Here is a 24,990-nt window from a genome sequence, read left to right on the forward strand (position 1 = left end):
AAAAAGCACATGAAAAGATGCTCAGCATTGCTAATTACTCGAGAAATGCAAATCAGAACTACAGTGAGGTATCACCTCACACTGGTCAGAATGGACATGATCAAAAAGTCTATAACATTAAGTGCTGGAGAGGGTGTGGAGAAAAGGGAATCTTCCTGCACTGTTGGTAGGAGTGTAAATTGGTTCAATCACAATGGAAAACAGTATGGAGGTTCCTCAAAAAACTAAAAATAGAACTACCATATGATCCAGCAAACATCTGGAGAAAACCATAATTTGAAAAGATACATGCACCCAGTGTTCATCACAGCACTGTTTACAATAGCCAAGATGTGGAAGCAACCTAAATGTCAATCAACAGAGGAATGGATAAAAAAGATGTGGTACATATATACAATGGAATATTACTCAGCCATAAAAAAGGAATGAAATAATGCTATTTGCAGCAACATGGATGGACCTAGAGAAGGTCTAAGTGAAGTCAGAGAAAGACAAATGTCATATATCACTTATATGTGCAATCTAAAAAAGTGGTGCAAATGAACTTACAAAGCAGAAACAGAGACTTTGAAAACAAACTTAATGCTTTCCAAACGGGATGGGAAGGAGAGATGGACTGGGATTGAGGATGGCATATACATACTATTGTGTATGGAATGGATGGTCAGTGGGGACCTCCTGTATAGCACAGGAAACTACTCAATATTCTGTGATAGCCTATATGGGAGTGGATATGTGTATATGGATAACTGAATCTCTTTGCTGTACAGTAGAAATTAACATTGTAAATCAACTATACTTCAAAAAAATTTTTTTAGAAAGTTGATTTAAAGAAGTGGAAGTGTTCTTTTTCTTAAACTAGGTTATAGGCACATGGTATTTCATGGTGTTTTATATCTTAATTTTAAAATAAATATTCATTATCCAAAAAATTTAAAAAGTAGCCACTTCTTCATTGTTAATTGAGCATCTGCATGGAGCATAGTGTGTAGGACATGATAGATATTCTTTAGGTATTTGTTCCATTGAACAAGTGACTGGTGACTTCTTTTTGCTTGCTAACAGCCTATTTTGACTCAATTATTTATAATTATTTCTAAATAAAAATGTAAATAATACCATTATATATACTTATGTTTATCTTCTAGGTTGAATTTATTAAATGAGAAACCTCTCAGTATAGGAAGCACTTGCATCATTAATTATTAGCGTGTTTAGGGAGTTCTCGCTGTGGTGCAGTGGAAGCGAATCTGACTAGTATCCATGAGGATGTGGGTTTGATTCCTGGTTTCGCTCAGTGGGTCGGGGATCTGGTGTTGCCATAAGCTGTGCTGTAGGTCACAGATGGGGCTTGGATCTGGTATTGCTGTGGTGTAGGCCAGCAGCTGTAGCTCTGATTTAACACCTAGCCTGGGAACTTCCATATGTATGCTGTGAGTGCAGCCCCCCCCAAAAAAGAAGAAAAGAACAGAATTATTAGCATGTCTAAATTTTTTTTTTTTTTTTTTGTCTTTTTACCTTTTCTAGGGCCGCTCCCGTGGCATATGGAGGTTCCCAGGCTAGGGGTCTAATCAGAGCTGTAGCCACCGGTCTGCACCAGAGCCACTGCAACTCAGGATCCGAGCTGCGTCTGAGACCTATACCACAGCTCACGGCAACGCCGGATCCTTAACCCACTGAGCAAGGCCAGGGATCGAACCCGCAACCTCGTGGTTCCTAGTTGGATTCCTTAACCACTAAGCCATGATGGGAACTCCTAGCATGTTTAATTATTATAGTGACTCAGATTAACATCAGTTTTGAAGGTGTGACATCTATTAGACCTCATATTTTCAGGTGTCTCACTTTTTTTCATTGCTTCTGAATTGGTATCATAGCTAACTTTTTCCACTAAAACTTGTGTTCTTTGTTGTGTACCATGGTGCTTCTTGCATCTCTGCTTTCCTGAATGCCCTGTGTCTTGGTAGGGGAAGGGTCCATCGGTGTGAGACTTAGGGATTGGTACCGGGGAGAGGCTCTAGGCCTGGGATCTTTGTTCTGGTTCCCTCTCCAAAGAGTCTTCTCTCTTCACCCTTCACAAGAGCACAGGTGCCAAACTTCCATCAGGATATTGGGACTTTAAAAAAAAAAAAAGCTTCACAAACATTGTTCTGATTTTTTTTTTTTTTTTTTTTTTTTGGTCTTTTTGCTATTTCTTGGGCTGCTCCCACGGCATATGGAGGTTCCCAGGCTAGGGGTCGAATCGGAGCTGCAGCCACCAGCCTACACCAGAGCCACAGCAACGCAGGATCCGAGCCGCGTCTGCAACCTACACCACAGCTTACGGCAACGCCGGATCATTAACCCACTGAGCGAGGGCAGGGACCGAACCCGCAACCTCATGGTTCCTAGTCGGATTCGTTAACCACTGCGCCACGACGGAAACTCCCTGATTTCTTTAAGAATGTTTGGAGTAAACTTTTCAGAGTAAGAGCGCTAAGTTACTAAATAAGAATACCTTAAATTAAATGGTATTTTACAGTTTTGAAAACACCTTCACAGATCTGTTTTTGTTAGGTTCTCAGAGCAGCCTTATGAGTTGGCACTCTGAAAATTCAGTTCAACAATTAAATTTCAACTAACGCAAAAGCCCTCAGCTGACTTACTGGTGAACACTGAAAGCTTTCTGCTCTAAGATCAGTAAAAGGTAAGGGTGTCTGCTCTTACCTATTCAATACTGTTTTAGAGGTTCTAGGTAGGTCAGTTAAGCAAGAAAACAGAAAAAAAGCCATTCAAACTGGAAAGAAAGAAATAAAATTATGTCTATATACAGATGGCGTGATCTTAAAAAATTTTTTTATTAAGGTGTAGTTGATTTTCAATGTTCTGTCAATTTCTGCTGTACAGTAGCATGATCTTATATATAGAAAATTCTGAAATATTTACAAGGAAAAACTTAGAGCTAATAAATGAATCCCATAAAGTTATAAGATACAAGATCAAGGTAAAAAAAATCACTTGCATTTCTATACACTAGCAATGAACAGTCTGAAAATAAAATTAGGAAAAAATTCTGTTTAGCATCAAAAGAACAAAATACCTATGACTAAGTTTAACTAAAGACTTATAAGATTTGTACACTGAAAACTGCAAAACATGTTAAAGAAATTAAAGATCAAATAATTGGAAGGACACCTTAGAAGGAAACTTACGTGAAAATCTGTTCATGAATTGGAAGACTTAATTCTATTAACATAGAGAGTTACTGCAGTGGTGCAGTGGGTTAAGGATCTGGCATTTCTCTGCAGCAGCTTGGGTCACTGCTGAGGCTTGGTCTCTGCAGTGGCTTGGGTCACTGCTGAGGCTTGGGTTTGATCCATGGCCTGGTGTAGTGGTTAAGGATCCAGCATTGCTGCAGCTATGGTGTAGGTTGCAGCTGCAGCTCAGATTTGATCCCTGGCCCAGGAACATCCATATGCCACAGGTGTGGCCAATAAGTAAATAATTTAAGAGTTCTGTTAATATAGCAATACTCCCCAAATTGATCTATAAATTCAGTGTAACTCAACCCCTATCAAAATTTGAACTGCTTTTTTTCCCCCTGGAAATGGACAAGCTGGTCCTAAAATTCATGTGGAATTGCAAAGCCATTTTTTTAACCACAACAATTTGAAAAAGAAGAATATAGTTGGAGGAACACACTTGCTGATTTCAAAACTTACTATAAAACTACAATAGTCAAGATGATGTAGCAGTGGCAGAAGGGGTCATATAAACCAATGGACTAGAATTAAGAGTCCAGGAAAAAGTCCATACATTTATAGTTAATTGATTTTCAACAGGGTGCCAAGACCATTCAATGGGGGAAAGAGTAGTCTTTCTCACAAATGACGTGGGGACAACTGGATAGAATGAATTTGGATCTCTTCCTCACACCATATATATATAAAAAAAAATAAACTCAGAATGGATGAAAGAGGAGGTGAGGTATGTGGTGGCTCAGCAGGTTAAGGATCCAGCATAGTCACTATTGTGGCTCTGGTTACTGCTGTGGCATAGATTCGATCCCTAGCCTGGGAATTTCTGTACGTGCATGATCTTGGATTAAATAGTGATTTTTTTTTTTAAAAGATACGATACAAAAAGCACAAGTAACTGAAGAAAAATATAGATAAATTGGACTTCATCAGATTAAAAATTTTCGTGCGTCAAGGGACACTGTCAAGAAAGTGAAGAGACAACCCACAGAATGGGAGAAAATACTTAACAAATCATATGTCTGACAATGATCTAGTACCCGGGATATATAAAGAACCCTTGCAACTCAGCAATGGAAGAAAAAAAAAAAAACATTTTTTTAAATGGGCAGAGAATTTGAATAGATATTTTCCAGAAATGATGTGCACATGACCAATAAGCACATGAAAAGATATTCACCTTCATAGTCATTAGAGAAATGCAAATCAAAACCACAATGAGATACTATTTCACATCCACTAGGAAGGGTGGATGAAAGAAAAAGCTTTGACAATGATGTAGAGAATTTGGGACGCTCATACACTGATGGTAGGAATGTAAAATGGTGCAGTCGTTGTGGGATACAGTTTGGCAGTTTCTAAAAAGTTAACATAGAATGAATCTGCCATTCTTCTAGTTATATAACCAAGTAGCTTGAAAATATATGTTCATACATAAACTTGTACTTGACTGTTCATAGCTGCATTTTTCGTAATAGCCAAAAGTGGAAATAGCCCAGTGGTCTTCAGCTAGTGAATAGATAAAGCAAATGTGGGTTTTCCATACAATGTAATGTGATCCAGCCACTGTCACATGCTACCACATAGATGATCTTGAAAACATTATGCTAAGTGAAAGAGCCAGTCACAAAGATGACAGATTGTATGATGCTATTTATATCAAATGTTCAGAATAGGCAAATCCATAGAGACAGAAAGTAGATTAGTGGAGTTCTCGTCGTGGCGCAGTGGTTAACGAATCAGACTCGGAGCCATGAGGTTGCGGGTTCGATCCCTGCCCTTGCTCAGTGGGTTAACGATCCGGCGTTGCCGTGAGCTGTGGTGTAGGTTGCAGACGCGGCTCGGATCCCGCGTTGCTGTGGCTCTGGCGTAGGTCGGGGGCTGCAGCTCCGATTCGACCCCTAGCCTGCTAGCCTGGGAACCTCCATATTCCGCGGGAGCGGCCCAAAGAAATAGCAAAAAAGACAAAAAAAAAAGAAAAAAAAGAAAGTAGATTAGTGATTGCCATGAGATGAGGGAGAGGAGAACTGGGACTGACTGATAGTAGGTACAAGGTTTCTTTATTTTTTTGCTTTTTAGTGCCACACCTGTGGCATATGGAAGTCCCCAGGCAAGGGGTTGAATCGGAGCTGTAGCTGCCAGCTTACACCACAGCAGTGCATGATCTGAGCTGTGTCCGCGACCCACACCACAGCTCACTGCAACTCTGGATCCTTTACCCACTGAGCGAGGCCAAAGATCTAACCGATGTTGCTCTCAGTTGGGTTTGTTACCGCTGAGCCGCAATGGGAACTCCTGGTGCAGTTTCTTTATGAAGGGCTGGAAGTGTTCTGGAACTAGATAATAGTGATGATTGCACAAATAGTGTACTAAAACCACTGAAATGTACACTTTAAAATGATGAATTTTGTGCTGTATGAAGTTGTCTTATTCTGTTTGGGCTGCTATAACAAAATACCAGACTGGATAGCTTATAAACCACAATTTACTTCTCACAGTTTTGGAGGCTGAAAGTCCAAGATCGGGGTGCCAGCACGTCAAGTGAGGGCCCTCTTCCAGGTCACAGACCTCTCACATGCTAGAAGGGGTAAGCTGGCTCTCTGGGCCCTCTTTCTACGAAGGCATTGATTCTGTTGATGAGGGTTCTGCCCTCATGACTTCATCACCTCTCAAAGGCCTCACCTTTTAGTACCTTCACCTTGGGCATTGGGTTTTCAACATAGGAATTGTGTGTGTGTGTGTGTGTGTCTTTTTGCTATTTCTTTGGGCCACTCCCGCGGAATATGGAGGTTCCCAGGCTAGGGGTCGAATCAGAGCTGTAGCCGCTGGCCTACGCCAGAGCCACAGCAACGCAGGATCCGAGCCGTGTCTGTCTGCAACCTACACCACAGCTCACAGCAACGCCGGATCGTAACCCACTGAGCAAGGGCAGGGACCGAACCCGCAACCTCATGGTTCCTAGTCGGATTCGTTAACCACTGCGCCACGACAGGAACTCCAACATAGGAGTTTTTTAAAGTGATTGTTATTTTTTCCATTATAGCTGGTTTACAGTGTTTTGTCAATTTTCTGCTGTACAGCAAAGTGACCCAGTCACACATACATATATACATTTTCTTTTTTTCACATTATCCTCCATCGTGCACCATCACAAGTGACTAGATGTAGTTCCCATTGCTATACAGCAATATCTCATTGCTTATCCATTCCAAAGGCAATAGTTTTTGTCTATTAACCCCAGATTCCCAGTCCCTCCTACTCCCTCCCCCTCCCCCTTGGCAACCACAAGTCTGTTCTCTAAGTCCATGAGTTTCTTTTCTGTGGAAAGGTTCATTTGTGCCAATAATAGATTCCAGATATATGATATGGTATTTGTCTTTCTCTTTCTGACCTGACTTCACTTAGTATGAGAGCCTCTAGTTCCATGCATGTTGCTGCAAATGGCATTATTTGTTCTTTTTAAAAGTATTCCATTGTGTATATATAACACATCTTAATCCATTCATCTGTCAATGAACATTTAGGTTGTTTCCATGTCTTGGCTATTGTGAATAGTGCTCCAAAGAACATACAGGTGCATGTGTCTTTTTTAAGAAAGTTTTGTCCGGATATATGCCCAAGAGTGGGATTGCTGTGTGGTATGGTAGTTCTATATTTAGATTTTTGAGGAACCTCCATACTGTTTTCTATAGTGGTTGTACCAATTTACATTTCTACCAACAGTGTAGGAGGGTTCCCTTTTCTCCACACCTTCTCCAGCATTTGTTATTTATGGACTTATTAATGAGGGCCATTCTGACTGGTGTGAGGTGGTATGTCATAGTAGTTTTGATTTGCATTTCCCTAATAATTAGTAATGTTGAGCATTTTTTCATGTGTTTGTTGGCCACCTGTATATCTTTCAACATGAATTTTGAGAAGATAAATATTCAGACCAGAGTGGAAGAATATTTCAAAAAATACTAATAAACACTTCAGCTAACATGTTGCATACACTGGGTGGCACAGGCATGCCAGAGCTTAGAATCATGGTCCTCAACTAAATAGTTTAAGGCAGCTGGTGATAAGTAGTGGTAAGACTACTGAAGAAGCACAGGAGTTCCCTGGTGGCCTAGTGGTTAAGGACTTGGCATTGTCACTGCTGTGACTCGGATTCCATCCCTGGCTGGGGAACTTCTGCATGCTCTGGGCTTGGGGGAAAAAAAAAAGCTGTTGAAGAAGCACAGATATGGAGATATTCAGTCTTACTAGGAACCAGGGAGTTTCATAAACTTGGCTTTGCAAGATAGGTAAGATTTCCATAGGTGGAAGGGGTTTGGAATAGGGAATTCAAGCAAAAGGGATAGTGTAAACAAAGACATGGAGTTAGGAGTATGATGTACATGGGGCCGGCGTGGCAGGTGTTATTGAAATAGTGGTCATAAATGGTCATGAGTATAAAGGCAAGGAGTTTGGGCTTTATTATTTAGGGATCACATTTTTAGTTGTAGGTCATGTCTGGTGGCAGAGGGAAGACTGAATTGGAGAAGGAAAGTAGAGTCAGGGAAACCAGTTAGGTTATTGCAGTTTTCTTTAGGAGAGAGGTGATGTGGGCTGAGTTAGATCAGCATTTGTGAGGATGAAGGGAGAAATCACATGCAAGTGACAGTGCAGAAGTAGAATAGGTCTTGGCTCCTGTGTGTGTGTGTGTGTGTGTGTGTGTGTGTGTGTGTGTGTGTGTGTGTTAGATGGTAAAGGGAAGAGTGACTTTGAAATTGTGAGCTTGAATGAATTGAAAGGATAATGATAGTGTTAACAGAGGTGAAGACAGCCCAAGAAACAAATAAAAGTGAGTACTGAGGAGAGGGAAATACTATTGATTTTGGCAATTAGAAAGTTATTGGTGATGTGGAAGACAGCTGTTACAGTAAAGTGGTTGCTGGAGAGGATTTTAAAGAAGATTGCCATAGGATGAGAAAATGAGAGGCGAGGAAGGGAGACTTGAGAAGTTTGGTTATAAAGTGAAGAGAGAAAAGGTTGACAATTTGAGGTAAGAGAGTTAAGAAACTTTTGCTTTTTAAATCACCGTGAGAGGTGTGGACCTGTCTCCGGAAGGAGAGAGGCTTACTGGCAGGGACCCAAGAGGTGAAAGAGCAAAAGCTGGATGGGCAGGTTGGGATCAAACCTACGGGTGATCGAACCTTCCTATGCATTTGAGGTATGCGCCTTAAGGTGCTTCTGTAAGGTTAAGAATAAAATGCTGTGATCCGTGAATGGGATCAAATAGAGCCACACTGTGCTTCAATGAAATTAGAGTTAGCTATAGGATTAAAACACAACCTTTAGTTTATTCACCTTAAAATGAGATTTTTTTTTTCTTTTCTGAGTGTACAGAATTCAGAATGAGTCATGTTTAAAAAATCATTTAGAGGGAAGTAATTTTCTTGTGTTATGAGAAAACAAAAATGTTAGCTAGGGTGAGGCAAATAATGTTATTTAGATTTTGGCAGTAGGAAAGAGAATTGTGGGCTGGGATGCTTGCAGGTGTGTAAAGCTCTTAAAATGGGGCCTGGCATATAATAGGCTCTCAAAACACTTTAGCTCTTATTATTAATACCTACACCCCAGCCTCCAAGTGGATAGTCAGTTGTCTTAATGCCATTTATTGGAATAGTTCAGCTTTTCCCCACTGATTCTAAATCTCAGGTGTGAGGTTCTCACGTGGTTCTTTTTCTGGGTGTTTTTCTTTTTACTCCACTGAACTAGTTCTCTGCTAACACTACATTGTTTTAATTATTGTATACAGCATATTTTGATATCTCTTGGGCCAGTTTCCCTCATTCTTTCTGAAATTTTTCTTGAAAGAATTTTTAATTCTTTCCAAAATGGAAAAAAAAAAAATTTCCCCTTTCATTTTGCGTATTGCATTTACTTTGCCAGTTACAGTTTAGTCCTCTTGGGATTTTGCTTATAATTACATTAAATTTATAGGTTAATTTGGAGTTGCTGATACCCTTATAATATTGAGTCATACATCTCTACATTTAGTTGGATATTCTTTTACGTGCTTCTGTTGATTTTTTTCATATGGGTCTTCCACATTTTTGCTAAAGTTTTTTCTATACTTAAGAATTTTCTGTTCCTGGGAGTTCCCGTCGTGACTCAGTGGTTAACGAATCCAACTGGGAACCAACCATGAGGTTGCGGGTTCGGTCCCTGCCCTTGCTCAGTGGGTTAACGATCCGGCGTTGCTGTGAGCTGTGGTGTAGGTTGCAGACGCAGCTCGGATCCCTTGTTGCTGTGGCTCTGGTGTAGGCCAGTGGCTACAGCTCCGATTCGACCCCTAGCCTGGGAACCTCCATATGCTGGGGGAGAGGCCCTAGAAAAGGCAAAAAGACCAAAAAAAAAAAAAAAAAATCTGTTTCTGTTGTAAAGGGAATCTGTTGTCTGTTAATTATAGCAAGGTTTTTGATTATAGTTGATCCTTGAACAACATGGGATTCGAACTGCACTGCTTGGGTTCCCTTACATGCAAGTTGTGGACTTCTTTTCCTTTCTTTTTTGGCTGCCCCCTCGGCATATGGAAGTTCCTGAGCCAGGGAGTAAATCTGAGCCAGAGCTGTGATCTACTCCACAGCTGCAGCAAAGCTGCCTCTTTAACCTACAGTGCCAGGCTGGGGATTGCACTGGTGGCTCCATAGAGGCAAGCCAATAAATATGAAAAAAGTGTTAAACTGTGGTTTCTTTTTTTTGCTTTTTAGGGCTGCACTTATGGCATATGGAAGTTCCCAGACCAAGGGTCAAATCAGAGCTACAGCTGCTGGCCTACGCCACAGCCACGGCAACACAGGATTCCGGCCGCATCTGGAGACGACAGCACATCTCAGGGCGACACTGGATCCTTAACCCACTGAGCGAGGCCAGGGATTGAACACACATTCTCATGGATACTAGTTGGATTCATTTCCCCTGTGCCATGAAGGGAACTCCCAAACTGAGGTTTCCACTGGGGTAGAGTCAGTGCCCCTAACCCCGATGTTGTTCAAGGGTCGACTACATACGTACTTATCTGTTGATAGAGACATTAATTTTCTTCAACTTTCTAGATATAATTCTCCAAAAAATTTTAAATTCAACGAATATTTATTGAGTGCCTATTATGTGTTAAGTATTGTTCCAGGTACTTCTCCAAACTTTAAAGTAATTTATTTAAATTACTTTGCATTGATGAACTATCCCAAATTAAAGCAGTATTGGAGAGGAAATTATACCGAGCAAGGACTCAGTTAACTGGCTTATGACTTACTGTTCATTTTGATGCTGAGTCATTGGTTAATCTGCCAAGTATAAATAAATTTTAACTCTTTGTATATTTATCAAAAGGTTCTGTGCTTCAGACTGTCATATTTTGTAATTTCCTACTGAATGGAGTTCTGATCCCTGTCCTCACTCAGTGGGTTATGTATCCAGTGTTGCCATGAGCTGTGGTGGAGGTTGCAGATATGGCTCAGATCTGGTGTTGCTGTGCCTGTGGCGTAGGCCAGCAGCTGCAGCTCCACGTCGACCCCTAGCCTGGGAATTTCCATATGCAGAGAGTGCAGCACCCCCCCCCAAAAAAACTTACTCTACATACTATTTTATATCTTTTTTAAAACCTAGCACTGTATTTTGGATGTTTTCCTTTGTCAGTACATACAGAGATACCTTGACCTTTTAAAGACTGCATGAGTGGTAGTTTTAAACATATTCCTATATTTATGGCATTTATTTAGCTTTGGTTTGTGATTTTTTTGGGGGGGCTATTACAAATAATTCTTTATTGAATGTCTCTATGATAGTCATAAGAACAGCTGAGATTTATCGAGTATTTACTCTGTATCAATAAGAATGATCTTATTTAGTCCTCCTACGTAGGTGTGGCTGGGTATGCATTTCTTCCTGTGTCCTCATGTTTCCATTCTTGGCTGTATGGAGAGTAGAATTTTAGGTAAATTTCCTTGCCTCCTAATGGAAAAATTATTACAGGGAAGAACAATTTTACTCTTCTTGGGAAGAAGACTTGCCAATCTGGCGGTTAGCATAGAACATTTGTGCCAGGAGCTGTAGGTTCTTTTCCATACTGTGCCCAGGCCTAGCAGGCCGATATGGTCAGTAACCTACAGTTGGCCTTTAGAGGTAGATCTGGCCATTTTCTTATTGCTGCAGCTAGATGAGGACTGTTTGGGGAGTGAACCGAGTCTGTTCAGCAGGCTTAGTTATCTCTCTCTTCTAGTGGGCATACCTGAGTATGGACTTAGGAAAGTCTAGGCCTTTGTTGCATGGATGTTAAGGCCCCATTTTGACCATCTACCTAAACTGTATTTTCTAGTTTGAACATTTATCCTATGATTGCAATGGGACTTATTGGAGATTGCCCAGCCATTAAAAAATCAGAGCATTTCTTAACTTTCTTGAGGTATAAACTATATACAATAAAATATAATTAAGATATAGAACATTTCTATTATCTCATGAAATTACTTCAAGCTTTTTTGCTGTCCGTTTAGCTCCTACCATAGGCACTCATTGTTTTTTTTTTTTTTTTTTTTTTTTGAATTGTTACTTTAGATTAATTTTGGCTCTTCTAGGATTTCATCTAATTTCAAGATGAGGCTCATATATGATGAATTCCTTGTCACATCTGACTTAGCATTATATTTTTGAGGTTTACTCATGTTGCATGTGTAAGTAGGTAGTTTCTTTTTAATTGCTGGGTAGTATTCCATTGTATGCTATGCCACAATTTATCCACTCAACTGTTGATGTATCTTTGTATAATTTCAGTTTTTGACTATTATGAATAAAGCTTCTATGAGCATTTGTGTACAAGTCTTTCTGTGTATATGTTTTCATTTCTTTTGACTAGAAACGTAGTGGTAGACTTGCTTGGTCACATTAACCTTATAAGAAACTGCATTACATCTCTGCCAGTATTTAGCATTGTCAGCCTTTTACATTTTTCTTCGTATTTTTTTCCTCCCAAACAACCAAAAGGGGAACTCACTTTTTGTCTTTTTCAATATAAATTTGTAAAGGAATTTTAAGGCCCTAAGGGATGTCAGGAGGTTCATCTATGTGAGTAGTTATTGGTCTGAAATGATGATGTGAAGGGTATCCCTACAGATTAGACTCTTTGAGAGATTAATCTAGGACTTGAAGGTTTAACTTATTTCCACTGATTACTTCTAATCCCACAGGACTTCAGAATTTTAACAGAAATTATTTCGGGAGTTTATAGCACAGAGTAATTCCATATGCCTGGAGACAGTAATTCCATATTACTGATATTCTTTCTCCCACTGTTAGGGGCTTGCACCTGCAGTGAAATGTTCTGCAGTGATAACTGATAGCCACATGTGACACTCAGAATGTGACTAGTGCAGCTGAAGAACTGAATTTTTATTTTTAATTTTTTTTGTCTTTTGTCTTTATAGGGCCACACCGCGGCATATGGAAGTTCCCAGGCTAGGGGTTGAGACGGAGCTGTTGCTGCCAGCCTACACCAGAGCCACAGCAATGCCTGATCCAAGCCATGCCTGTGACCTACACCACAGCTCTTGGCAACGCCAGATCCTTAACCCACTGAGCGAGGCCAGGGATCAAACTCTCAACTTCATGGTTCCTGGTCGGATTTGTTTCCACTGAGCCACGATGGGAACTCCTCTAAGAACTGAATTTTTAAATTTTAATTAGCTTTAATTTTAATAGTCATATGTGTCTAATGGTTACTTTATTGAACAGTGCAGTTTTAAAATATTATTTTTGAGGAAAGACATACTTGAGTGAGCCTTGTCAGCTGAGCTGGATCTTGGGCAAGTTCATATTTTCTGTGCTACTTCCCTTTCCTGTGGGGGAATTCGTGTCTCAAGGGAGTTGTAACCTAGGCCTAAAGCAGCACGGAGAAGACCGTTGGATTCATGAGTGTCACAGTTTTCCGTAGTGAGGTCTCTCAGTCAGGTCTTAAGTGTTTTGGGTTCTTTTGTTACTTGTTTTGGCCTGCTGAATTCTTTGGTAAACAAGAAAACATATGCTTAAAAACCCTGGAGTTCCCTTTGTGGCACAGTGGAAATGAACCCAAATAGTATCCGTGAAGATGTGTGTGTGATCCCTGGCCTCCCTCAGTGGGTTAAGAATTCAGTGTTGCCATGAGCTGTGGTGTAGGTTGCAGACACAGCTCAGATCCTACATTGCTGTGACTATGGTGTAGGCTGACAGCTGTTGCTCCAGTGCAACCGCTAGAGTGGAAACTTCCATATGCTGCAGGTGCAGCCCTGAAAAAAAAAAAAAAAAAAAAAAAAACCCAAGTTTTAAAGTGGAGCTTTGGATGAAAATATGTTACTTAAATTTGAAAACTGTGCATTGTTGACCCAGAGAAATCCTGGTTACCTGCCCTGCCTCATCTCCAATTCTCTTAAAAGGCTCTCACATGGAGTTCCCGTCGTAGCGCAGTGGTTAACGAATCTGACTAGGAACCATGAGGTTGCAGGTTCGGTCCCTGCCCTTGCTCAGTGGGTTAACGATCCGGCGTTGCCGTGAGCTGTGGTGTAGGTCGCAGACGCGGCTCGGATCCTGCGTTGCTGTGGCTCTGGTGTAGGCCAGTGGCTACAGCTCCGACTCGACCCCTAGCCTGGGAACCTCCATATGCCACGGGAGCGGCCCAAAGAAATAGCAAAAAGACAAAAATAAATAAATAAATAAAATAAAAGGCTCTCACATAAGTAATGATATAATTACTTTCGCTGAAGTTTCGGGCCAAAGAAATAGCAAAAAGACAAAAATAAATAAATAAATAAAATAAAAGGCTCTCACATAAGTAATGATATAATTACTTTCGCTGAAGTTTCCATTTAAAGGTTTGAGATTTTCATTCTTTTGAGAGGCAATGAGTTAATAATTTTTTACATTTCAAGTTGTTAATGAAAACATTTTAGTCTTCAGACAGTCAAATGTTCTAGTAACTCAGATAACTAAACATAATAAAATTTACCTATCAATTTTGTATTTTCATTTCATAATAGCTATGTTTCATTTCAAAAAAGCTGTGGCTGGGCTTTTTATCATTGTTTCCTAGAGGCAAGGTCGATGTTAGAAAAATTGCAGAATTTTCCCTTGGCATTATTGTAGTAAGTAAACAGCTACTATTTATAGGGACTTATATTCTGATGAGAAAATGAGATACCCTGCTTGGCTTGCCATGAAAACAGATGCTTCTAGATTCCAGTAGGGAGGCCTTTTGCTCACAGCATCTGTTTTAGTTGCCCAGCCAGATGACTTCTACAGATTTTTTCACTCTTTTTTAAAGGACACCAACTCTTTGGCAATAAACAGGTTTATAAATGAAAAGGTTAACTTAGCATTTTGTAAATTTTTAAATAACTTTGGCTACATCAATTCTGTATAATTTTAAACTACTAGATAAATTGTATCACTAAATAACCTTGAAGTGTCTTTTGTGTACATGTTCTTAGAATTGTTTATTCTGCAGTTGAGAGGTTTTTTTTTTCTTTTTTGTTTTTTTGTTTTTTTGTCTTTTTTTTTTTTTTAGGGCAGCACCCGTGGCACATGGAGGTTCTCAGGCTAGGGATCGAATGGGAGCTGCAGCTGCTGGTCTACACCACAGCCACAGCAATGCTGGGTCCCAGGCGCGTCTCTGACTTACACCACAGCTCACAGCAACACTGAATCAATGCCAGGGATCAAACCCGCAACCTCATGGTTCCTAGTCGGATTCATTTCTGCTGTGCCACGACGGGAATTCCGAGAGAGATTGTTAAAATAACCTTGAAGTGTCCTTTGTGTACATGTTCTTGGAATTGTTTATTCTGCAGTTGAGATAGATTGTATTGATCCCTAAGTTCATTTATTCAGCACATGTTTGATGAGCACTTACTGTGCCAGGCCCTGTCTTAGCTCTGGGAACCAGGATGCAAGCAAGATACAGTCTCAGTCCTTGAGAAGCTTCTGCCTTTTGCACAGTGTAAACAGACAGTATCAATACAGTTGAGTTCTTCCATTTCACCTCCATTATCTGGAGGTGAAGGTGTCTAAGAAGGCCTTCTAGAAAATGTAATGTCTGAGCTGAGAAATTGTAGAATTGAGTAGAAGTTGGCTAGGCAAGGGGCTCAGAGTTACAGAAAAGAGACTCTAAAAGAAAGAAACTTGTAGGTGAAAGAGACCCCCGGGTAAGTTGCGAAACACAGTTCTGTGCATTTTGGTCAGGCGGCTGGCCAGACTGTGACTGTGGGCAAAAATACCTCTTATTCAGAAGGCAAACTTATGACCTCGACCTTATTTGTGTCATGTTCTAAATTAGTGATTTCCAAGGAGTTCCAGTTGTGGCTCAGCAGTTTAAGAACCTGACATAGTGTCCATGAGGGTGTGGGTTTGATCCCTGGACTCACTCAGCATGTTGAGGATCTGGTGTTGCCACAAGCTGCAGTGTGGGTCACATCTGTGGCTTGCATCCAGTGCCGCCATGGCTGTGGCGAAGACTGCTGCTGCAGCTCTGATTCACACCCTAGCCTGGAACTTCCATATGCCACAGGAGCTGCCCTAAAAGTAAAAATAAATTAAATAGTGATTTCCAGACATTCTATCATAAATTCCTTAAGTAAAAAATGTTTTCATCTTGTATCCTCAATATGTATACCTGTTTATTTATAAGTGGTACACTTAATAGTTTATATACGTTGTAAAACATTCACAAAAAAGAAAAAGGATGAGCGTAAGGTGAACTGTAGGAAATTCTCCTAATTTATTAATAATACAGGAAGCAAAGTGATGCTTTACTGTTCTTTGAAATCTTAGATTAATATTTTGTGGTAAAACTCTTCAGAAGTCTCTTTCTAAATTCAGGGGTTTTTCAGTATTTGATTTTAGTGGCCATCAAAGCATAAATAAAAATGGGAATTTAGCTGTACTTTTGAAATCATGGTATCCTCCCCCTGCCCCCAGATTTATCTCCCATTTATGGAAATCTTTTATTGAAATGTGTGAAACAGGTTGGTGAATTTCTGTCTCTCAGTTTTTCTTGAAGACTAGTCAGAATGTATTGTACTTTTATAGTACTAATAATGGGTTAAAAATCACTGGAAAGTCATTTGGATGATTTTTTTTTTAAAGATTAGAAAATTCTGTTTCTAACTTTTTTTTTTTTTTTTTTTGTCTTTTTGTCTTTTTTTGTTGTTGTTGTTGCTATCTCTTGGGCCGCTTCCGCGGCATATGGAGGTTCCCAGGCTAGGGGTTGAATCGGAGCTGTAGCCACCGGCCTACGCCAGAGCCACAGCAACGCGTGTTTCTAACTTTTTAAAGCATACTGAATAAGAGGGTTTGTTTTGTTTTGTTTTGTTTTTAGGTAATAAACGCACATTTTTTTTCCATAGCAGAAATGTTTCTTATTAACCATTTTTGAAATACTCTCTTCATTAGCACAAAGGATTTTTTTTTTTTTTTTTTTTTTTTTTTTTACTTTTTGTTCATTTTTATCTTATAGGAGCCAAGTGAATTTTTAAATTTTTAAGTATCTTCTTGGTAGCTCTTTACCTTTTGGTAAGCAGTGAATCCCCATGTAGTTAAACATTTTTTTGATGCTGCTTCCTGGGCTTTTATGGAGTGTCGGAAAGATTCTATGTGGTAGGGCCTTGTTTTGATAAAGCTGACCTCAGTGACATCCTGAAGCACATTGTGCACGACGCCTCTGGCTCGGACTTGTACGCAGCGGTAGCTTGCCTGTGAATAAAGCAGTAAACGACTTTGATGTAAGATGCTGTCTTTGTAACTTTATTCTGGAATTAGTCTTTTTTTTTTAATGTCTTTTTGCCATTTTCTTGGGCCGCTCTCACGGCATATGGAGGTTCCCAGGCTAGGGGTCGAATCGGAGCTGTAGACACTGGCCTACGCCACAGCCACAGCAACTCGGGATCCGAGCCGCATCTGCGACCTACACCACAGCTCATGGCAACGCGGGATCATTAACCCACTGAGCAAGGGCAAGGATCGAACCCGCAACCTCATGGTTCCTAGTCGGGTTCGTTAACCACTGCGCCACGACAGGAACTCCTGGAATTAGTCTTTTTATTCCAGTCAGAACATCCAAGGCATCACTGGTTACAGTTTGACCATAAAGCATATTGTTTCACTTACAATTTATACTGTATCCTTTTCAGTACATCTTTCCATTAGTGACTCACAAAATTGTAGTTCTTGGTGTGTTTTGCAAATTACCCAGCAAATCCTCTAAGGTGAAAGAAATATATATATTTTGATTCAACTATATAGCAAACCTCCCACCCTCTGTGAGAATGTGCCCTCCCCTATACCTTCAGCTCTTCAGGGTTTTATAAGAGATTTTGCTTGTATTTAGCAATGAAAGAATGCCAATTTGTCATTTTACTTTCCGTAATCTCATTTCAGCCATTTTAACTGTGGGCCATGGCTACTTGTCTTTTCTCTCAGGAAACTTTAGCAGTTTCAACTCTTTAATTTTAATTTAGTGTTGTGAATTGCTAGATTCAGTAGGATGTGACTTTAAACATAGGTGTAAAAATTATAGAAATTTTTCTCTTACTGTGAATACTTAATTTTTAAAGGCCTGGCAGATTGTAAAGACCTTATTAGTGTCATTAGGTTATATCTTGAGGCAGAATATACACTTAGCATGGGATTCATCTTTAATAAAGATGGGTGTAAGATAAATATAAATAGAAGTACTAATATCCTTATACTCCAAAGGATTATACTGCAAACCCTTTAGATGCACATATCCAACTTTAGAGACCACTGCTCTGAACAACTAAGGTAGCTATGTTGAAACTAACCTTTTAGTTAAAACAAAAGCAAGGCAAGGAGTAATTTATTTTCCTTTATAGATTTGTATTTGGGAGACAAATTTAAGAAGAACCAGCTTTGGGTTGAGGTTTAAAGAATGAGCACTCACTTTATTTTATTTAGTTAATTAATTTATTAGTTTTTTTTTAGGGCCACACCCTCAGAATATGGAAATTCCCAGGCTAGGGGTTGAATCGAAGCTGCAGCTGGAAGCCTACGCCACAGCCACAGCAACTTCAGATCCGAGTCATGTCTGTGACCTACACCACAGCTCACAGCAAAGCCATATCCTTAACCCCCTGAGCAAGGCCAGGGATTGAACCCGCGTCCTCATGGATAATAGCGGGTTTATTACCACTGAGTCACAACGGGAACTCCAAGAATGAGCACTTTAGTCATGAACAGACTATGAGACATATTTCACTAACTGGGAAACCCTAGAGGTTGGTGAAATGATTTCTGCTTATATACATTATATGAAGGAATGTTGGGTTTTTTCCAATGAGGGCAGTTTAATTCCTATTAGGTTACTGTGGCAACAGATACTCTCTCCAGGTTGCACAATCCTCTTGAACAGCTTTATCCATCCTTTCATTCATTCATTCAACCACTAGATTTTTTGTTTGTTTTTGTTTGTTTTTAATTGTAGTTGATTTACATGAAGGAATGTTTTGCTGGTAGCTGTTGATCAAAAAGACTGTTAATTGCTGTTTTATTTTAAATATACCTTGTAATTATTTTTGTTGAGAGGTAATTGAAAGATAGCTTTCCTTATTAATCTGTAGGAGCTATGGTCCATAGCCTTTTAATATTTTTTTTTTTTCACTTTTGGCTTTTTAGGGCTGCACCTTGACATATGGAAGTTCCCAGGCTAAGGGTTGAATCAGAGCTGCAGCTGCCAGCCTATGCCACAGTCATAGCAATGCTAGATCTGAGCTGTGTCTTCAACCTACACCACAGCTCATAGCAACACCGGATCATTAACCCACTGAGTGAGGCCAGGGATGGAACCCACGTCCTCATGGATCTTAAGGTTTGTTACCACTGAGCCATGACAGGAACTCCAAGATCTCTCTCTCTCTCTCTTTTTTTTTTTTTTTTGTCCTTTGTCTTTTTAGGGCAACACCATGGCATATGGATGTTCCCAGGCTAGGGGTCTAATCAGAGCTGTTGCTGCCAGCCTTCACCACAGCCACAGCAACACCAGATCCAAGCCAAGTCTTCAGCCTACACCACAGCTCACGGCAATACCGGATCCTTAACCCACTGAGCAAAGCCAGGGATCGAACCCGAAACCTCATGGTTCCTAGTCGGATTCGTTTCCGCTGGACCACGACAGGAACTCCCAAGATCTTTTATAAAGAGATACTTTTTCATGATACAGTGTATCAGATTTATTGAGCTTACACCACTGCATTTTTATTCGGTCAAAATCCTTTTTGGGGGGAAGAAATGGAAAGCCAACTCAAATAAGCTTGAGCAAAAAAGAATTTACTGACTCAGCCAACTTTCAGAACTGATCTCAAGGGCTTTAACTCCATTTTCAGGTCTGAGTTTCAAGGTGTCTGTCTGTGTCTCTGTCGCCTTTGCTTTCTCTGTGGTAGTTTTACTCTTTTAGAGCAGAAAGTCTTCCTTTGTGTGGTGGTGGTGCAAGAGAGAGTGCCTTTCTTCTAGTGCCTGTCTATATAAAATGCTCTGGATGGAATAGGACTCTGTTCTGTGATTGGCAGTCCTGCAAAAGCACATGGATTGGGGAAGGAACAGCTTCTGAAAGGCAGGGTTTGCTTTTACCATAGAGGAAGGGGTGCTGGGAGTCCAAAACAGAAAGTGTTTACTACAGGTGATGGGGAATAGAGGACAGGAAGGTATAAAGTGTTTTCTTAAGAAAATAAATGATGACTTAATATTATTTTCCTAATGATTGCTTCCTATAGAGTATGCAAGCTGCAAGATGTCCTACAGATGAATTATCTTTATCTAACTGTGCTGTTGTGAATGAAAAGGATTTCCAATCTGGCCAGTGAGTATCTGACTTGTTTTCTTTTAACATGCTAAGTGGTATTTTAGAAACTTCTAGAGTGCGCTTTTTTTTTTTAATTTTAAATATTCGTAGGTAATTTTTTTTTTAATTTTTATTTATTTATTTATTTATTTAGTCTTTTTAGGCCTGCACCGGAAGCATAAGGAGGTTCCCAGGCTAGGGGTCAAATCAGAGCTGTAGCTGCCAGCCTACACCACAGCTCACAGCAACGTGGGATCCCAGCCACATCTGTGACCTACACCACAGCTCCTAGCAATGCTGGATCCTTAACCCACCAAGCAAGGCCAGGGATCAGACCTGCGCCCTCACTGATACTAGCCGTGTTCGTTAACCACTGAGCCATGGACGGGAACTCCGTATTTTAAAAATTACTATGTTCGAAAAGATAATTTTTAAAAAAGTGCTATTGTAACAGAGTTTGAAGCCTCTATCTCACACATAGTCCTTGATAGTTTCTTGGTAGAGGAGATTATCATGAAGTAACTATATTTCATCTGTTTACAGATAACCTTCTGAGCAGGGTGAGTTGGTAGAAAATGCTTTGAAATAGTAGATACTGATATCTATATGAAAGCTTATATATTTTATGAAAGGTTTTTATTTTTACCACCTTTTTAATTTTATAGGATATTATTGTTTCAACCTGTTGTGGGAATCTGCAAAGAGATTTAATGAGTCATCCTAAAAACTAACTTGTTTTGGATTGCTATATCCTGGCTCCTCTGTCTTTGGTTCGCCTTCCTTTAGTCTAGTCAGGATGTAAAATAATTTTCAGGAGAAGAAATTCAGCAAATTTTTGCTTAATATCAAGGACTCTAGATTACTGCCTTCAGTTTTTTTTCCTTTTTTTTAGGGCCGCACCCGTGGCATATGGAGGTTCCTAGGCTAGGGGTCCGCTGACTTTAGTTCTGGAACTGTAACGGGGTTGATATTTTGGATGGTATGTACTCTCTTGAACTTGGTCCTGATTCTGCTTGATGTCCGTTTGGCCCAAGGTGGTCCTTATGACTGGAAGACATTTTGAATTGCTGGCAATTTGGGGGAATGAAACTTGTGATCCTGTTTCTTCCAGACTTGTATAATGTCATGTTTCCACCTGGTACTCATCAAGCATCAGTTGCTGGAAATGAACACCTTTAGAGCTGGTGTTCTTTCTTTCCTTCGGCGTGGAGTATTGACTGGATTTCCGTCTTTTAGGCATGTGGTCGTGAGGACCTCCCCCAACCACAGGTACACATTCACACTGAGGACCCACCCGTCTGTGGTTCCAGGGAGCATTGCGTTCAGCTTACCTCAGGTAACGCACATACGCATTCATTCTCTTCTGTTCTCAAAAGTCGTAGCGGAATCAATTCAGTTAAAGAAAGCTGTCCTCACCCTATAACTGTATGGAATCATATTGAGGAAACCATCCAGGTGTTGTTTAAGGAATGTAAAGATATATCTTAATTGCCAATTTTTGCTATGTCTGCTTTTTATTGCCCTGATTTCCACCCGCCCCCCCGCCCCGTTTTAAAATATTCTGCAGTGATGTCAGTTAGCTGTTAGATAAAGTGTCAGGTTATTTTAACATTAGCAGGGTAACAAAATATATAAAAATAGCATTTACTTGTAAAATTGACATCTAATAGTAGCAGTATTAAAATACAGTAATATTATCTGCCTCCTTAGTGCAGTAGGCAGCATGTCATAAAATGCAATGATGTTAGACTAAAGAACACGATATGGGTAGTTGTTATGTGAAATTATACCAGACTTGTTGGGCTTCGGTAAAAACTGGAAGGATAATGATTATATTTATAACTGTTGGATTCTGTGGAGGGGAAATTGCCTAGCACTGTCGCAGGCACATAATATGTAATGTAGGAGCATTGCAAGTACTAGTGTGTATTCTTTCCTCCCTTGTCGTCTAACTCATGCTGCTGGCCCCCAGTCCTAAACTAAGCAAGTGCAAACCCCACCTCCTTGAGGTATGCTTAAAGCATTGATTTCTGCCCTCCCACCCCACTTGTTAGGGAGCTATTAAAAATCTCTTAAATCCCTCAAAAATTATGGGAAATCTCCACTTACTGCCACTCCTCTCTATTTGGTGCCTCTCCAATATCAGGACTATTTTTCACATTTGTTTCTAGAGATGAAAGATTTGGGCTGCTCTGGAGTTTACCAGCTTTTATAGAGCTATATTTGGGATTCTAGTGGTCAGAAATGGGGTCTCTGACTATTTCTCCTTGTCTCTCTGCTTAAAAAAAAAATTTCGGGGATTCCCGTTGTGGCTCAGTGGAAATGAATCTGACCAGTATCCGTGAGGATGCAGGTTCAGTCCCTGGCCTTGCTCAGTGGGTTAAGGATCTGGCATTTCCATGAGCTGTGGTATAGGTCTCAGGTGCAGCTTGGATCCTGCGTTGCTGTGGCTGTAGTGTAGGCCAGTGGCCACAGCTCTGATTCAACCCAAGGGTAGAAACCTCCATGTGTTGCAGATGTGGTCCTAAAAACAAACAAACAAAAATTTCCCTGACATTTTTGTATAGCCCAGGTGCTATTCTGAGTACTTTTGTATGTGTTTGTTTGTTTAATTCTCACAACAACCCCAAGTGATAGATACTGATATTATCCTCTTTAGGATTGAAGTGCAGAACCTAAATGTGGCTGCTTTTTGACTCAAAGCCTGGGCTTAACCAGTATGCTACTAAATGTTCTGTTGGCTGGAAGGGGGATGGAGTTTTACAGAAGAGAGAGGTGAAGGGCAGAAAGGAGGGGGAAGTGGTGACCTGTGGTGAGAAAGCTGGAAGGGAGAGCACTTATTGTACATACTCAAAGCACAGCATCTTCTTAAGTTCCCACCACAAAATCCACACAGTTCGGATGAATAGATAAACTATTGATTTTCAGCCCAAAGTTATTTTTCTCGCTGTTCTTTGGAGTGTTATCAGTATAATTACGAATTTTGAATCTAAACCTAGCCAGTCCTGAATTCCTGCCTAAACACAATTCGTCCTGCCTCCGTACATTCTTGCCATTTTAACTGATTGAGACCTGAGGAGAAGTAAGGTCTCGCTGCAGGTGCCTGACACTCTTGGCTCTGCACACAGAGAGTAGTCATGATCATCTAATGATTTGAATCCCTGCTTGGGTTTCCGTATGGATTATCTGATGAGTTTTAATTTAGTTTTCATGAAGCAAACCTCTTTTTGTGATACTGTACCAACAGTATAACTAACCACAATACATGTATAGCACTGATACTACAGAGGCCTTCTGGAGCATTATATCACGTGCAGGAGCTTCTTGCTCAGAGGCGCCAGCTTAACTGTAAAAAGGCAAGCTTTATATGCTTTTGGAATAGATGTTCGGATATAAACTATAGCATATGTTTCCTAGGGTTGCTGTAACAAAGTACCACAAACTGGGTGGCTTAATACAACAGACATTTATTCTCTCACAGTTCTGGAGGCTGGAAGTCTGAAATCGAGGTGTCAGCTGGTCCATGCGCTCTCTGAAGGCACTAAGGAAAATCTGTTCCGTGCTTAGCTTCTGGTGTTGCACAGAGTCCTTCATGTTCATTGACTGGTAGATGTATCACTTCAGTCTCTGCCTTCATTGTCACATGACTCCCCCTGTGTGGCTGCCTCTTTTCTTAGAAGGAAGCCAGTCATACTGGCTCAGGGTCTACACTAATGATGTGACTCAACTTGGTATCATCTCTGAGGACCCCCTTTCCAAATGTCACATTCACAGGTGCCAGGGGCTAAGACCTCCTATCTTTTTGTGGGACACAATTTAATACTTAACAACATGCCCACCATGTGTTGGGCTTGGGATATGTTTCTAAAATTCAGAGAAATCCTCTTCTCCTTTCTCTAATTTAGTCGATTTGGTGTTAAGTGGCTTTTTTGTTGTTGTTGTTCTATTTTACAGCGAAAATGGGCTGGACTTTCTATTGGGCAAGAAATAGAAGGTAGGTATATATATTTTTTTAGCTACCCGTGGTAGATTTTCTTTATGATTTTCTCATAGTTGGGAAGATGTGTACAATTTTTTGTGACTAGTTGTGAGGCCATTGAACTTTCATCCCTATTACCGGTTAGATCTATGAGAATGGAGAGTAAATAGTTGTACCTACCTGTTTATCTACTGGTTATTCTGCCTAGAAATTACAGTCATGTGGGGAAAGGAATATCCATATGTTCGTAGGTCACAAAAAATGTACAAGGTAAGTTTGTGCACAGATATTACCATTAGGAACTCCGTAAAAGTGCTGAGATAGAACAGGAGGGGATGGCTTGATTGGAGACTGGAAAATTAGAGAATTCTTTCAAGGCACTAGAGTTCTGAGGGTGATGAAGTAGGGGAAAAACATGATACATAGAGACAAGAAAGGCTTTTAAAATGAGAAGTGGATAAATAAAAGGCATTGAGATGGGAGCAAGCACATTGTAGGCAGTGCTCGGGCAGCATGTTTATCTGATTGAAAGGATTGGGCTGATTGGATTGTATTAAGTGGTGAAAGTAGTATGTGGTTAGTGGAAAGCCTGGAAGTACATCCTGACATTTTTGGATTTTACACAAAGACACTTAGAGCTCCCAAGAATTTCTGAATAAGCCCATCAGAATCCTGTCTTTAGAAAAGAACTCCAGTGTCATCATGGAGCGTAGTGAGGAGTGGGCAGAATTCAGGAGTGAAGGAAAATAGATTGGAGATTATTTGATTTGGCCTAAAACTAAGCTGAAGAGTACTTTGTGAAATTACAGCTACTGAAAAATTTTTCTATCTAAGTTATGTTGAAGAGGAATTGTTGGTATTACTTGGTGATTCTCTTTTACTGCATAAAATATGTTTCCTTCTGTGCTTGGTTGGAGAGATAAATCAGA

At 40.2% G+C, this 24,990-nt stretch overlaps 1 protein-coding gene across 3 annotated transcripts in view; it reads left to right on the forward strand.

The window, feature by feature from the left end:
* Positions 1-24,990, forward strand: part of NSF (N-ethylmaleimide sensitive factor, vesicle fusing ATPase) — a 165,340-nt gene that overhangs the window by 13,835 nt on the left and 126,515 nt on the right. For all 3 annotated transcript variants that reach the window (XM_005668696.3, NM_001244560.1, XM_013980864.2), the window contains exons 2-4: positions 20,015-20,100; positions 21,319-21,418; positions 24,037-24,076. In XM_005668696.3, coding sequence (XP_005668753.1) covers positions 20,015-20,100; positions 21,319-21,418; positions 24,037-24,076 — 226 coding nt within the window. The remainder of the gene's footprint in view (positions 1-20,014; positions 20,101-21,318; positions 21,419-24,036; positions 24,077-24,990) is intronic.

The sequence above is a fragment of the Sus scrofa genome, chromosome 12, assembly GCF_000003025.6.
Source record: "Sus scrofa isolate TJ Tabasco breed Duroc chromosome 12, Sscrofa11.1, whole genome shotgun sequence".
NCBI lineage: Eukaryota > Metazoa > Chordata > Mammalia > Artiodactyla > Suidae > Sus > Sus scrofa.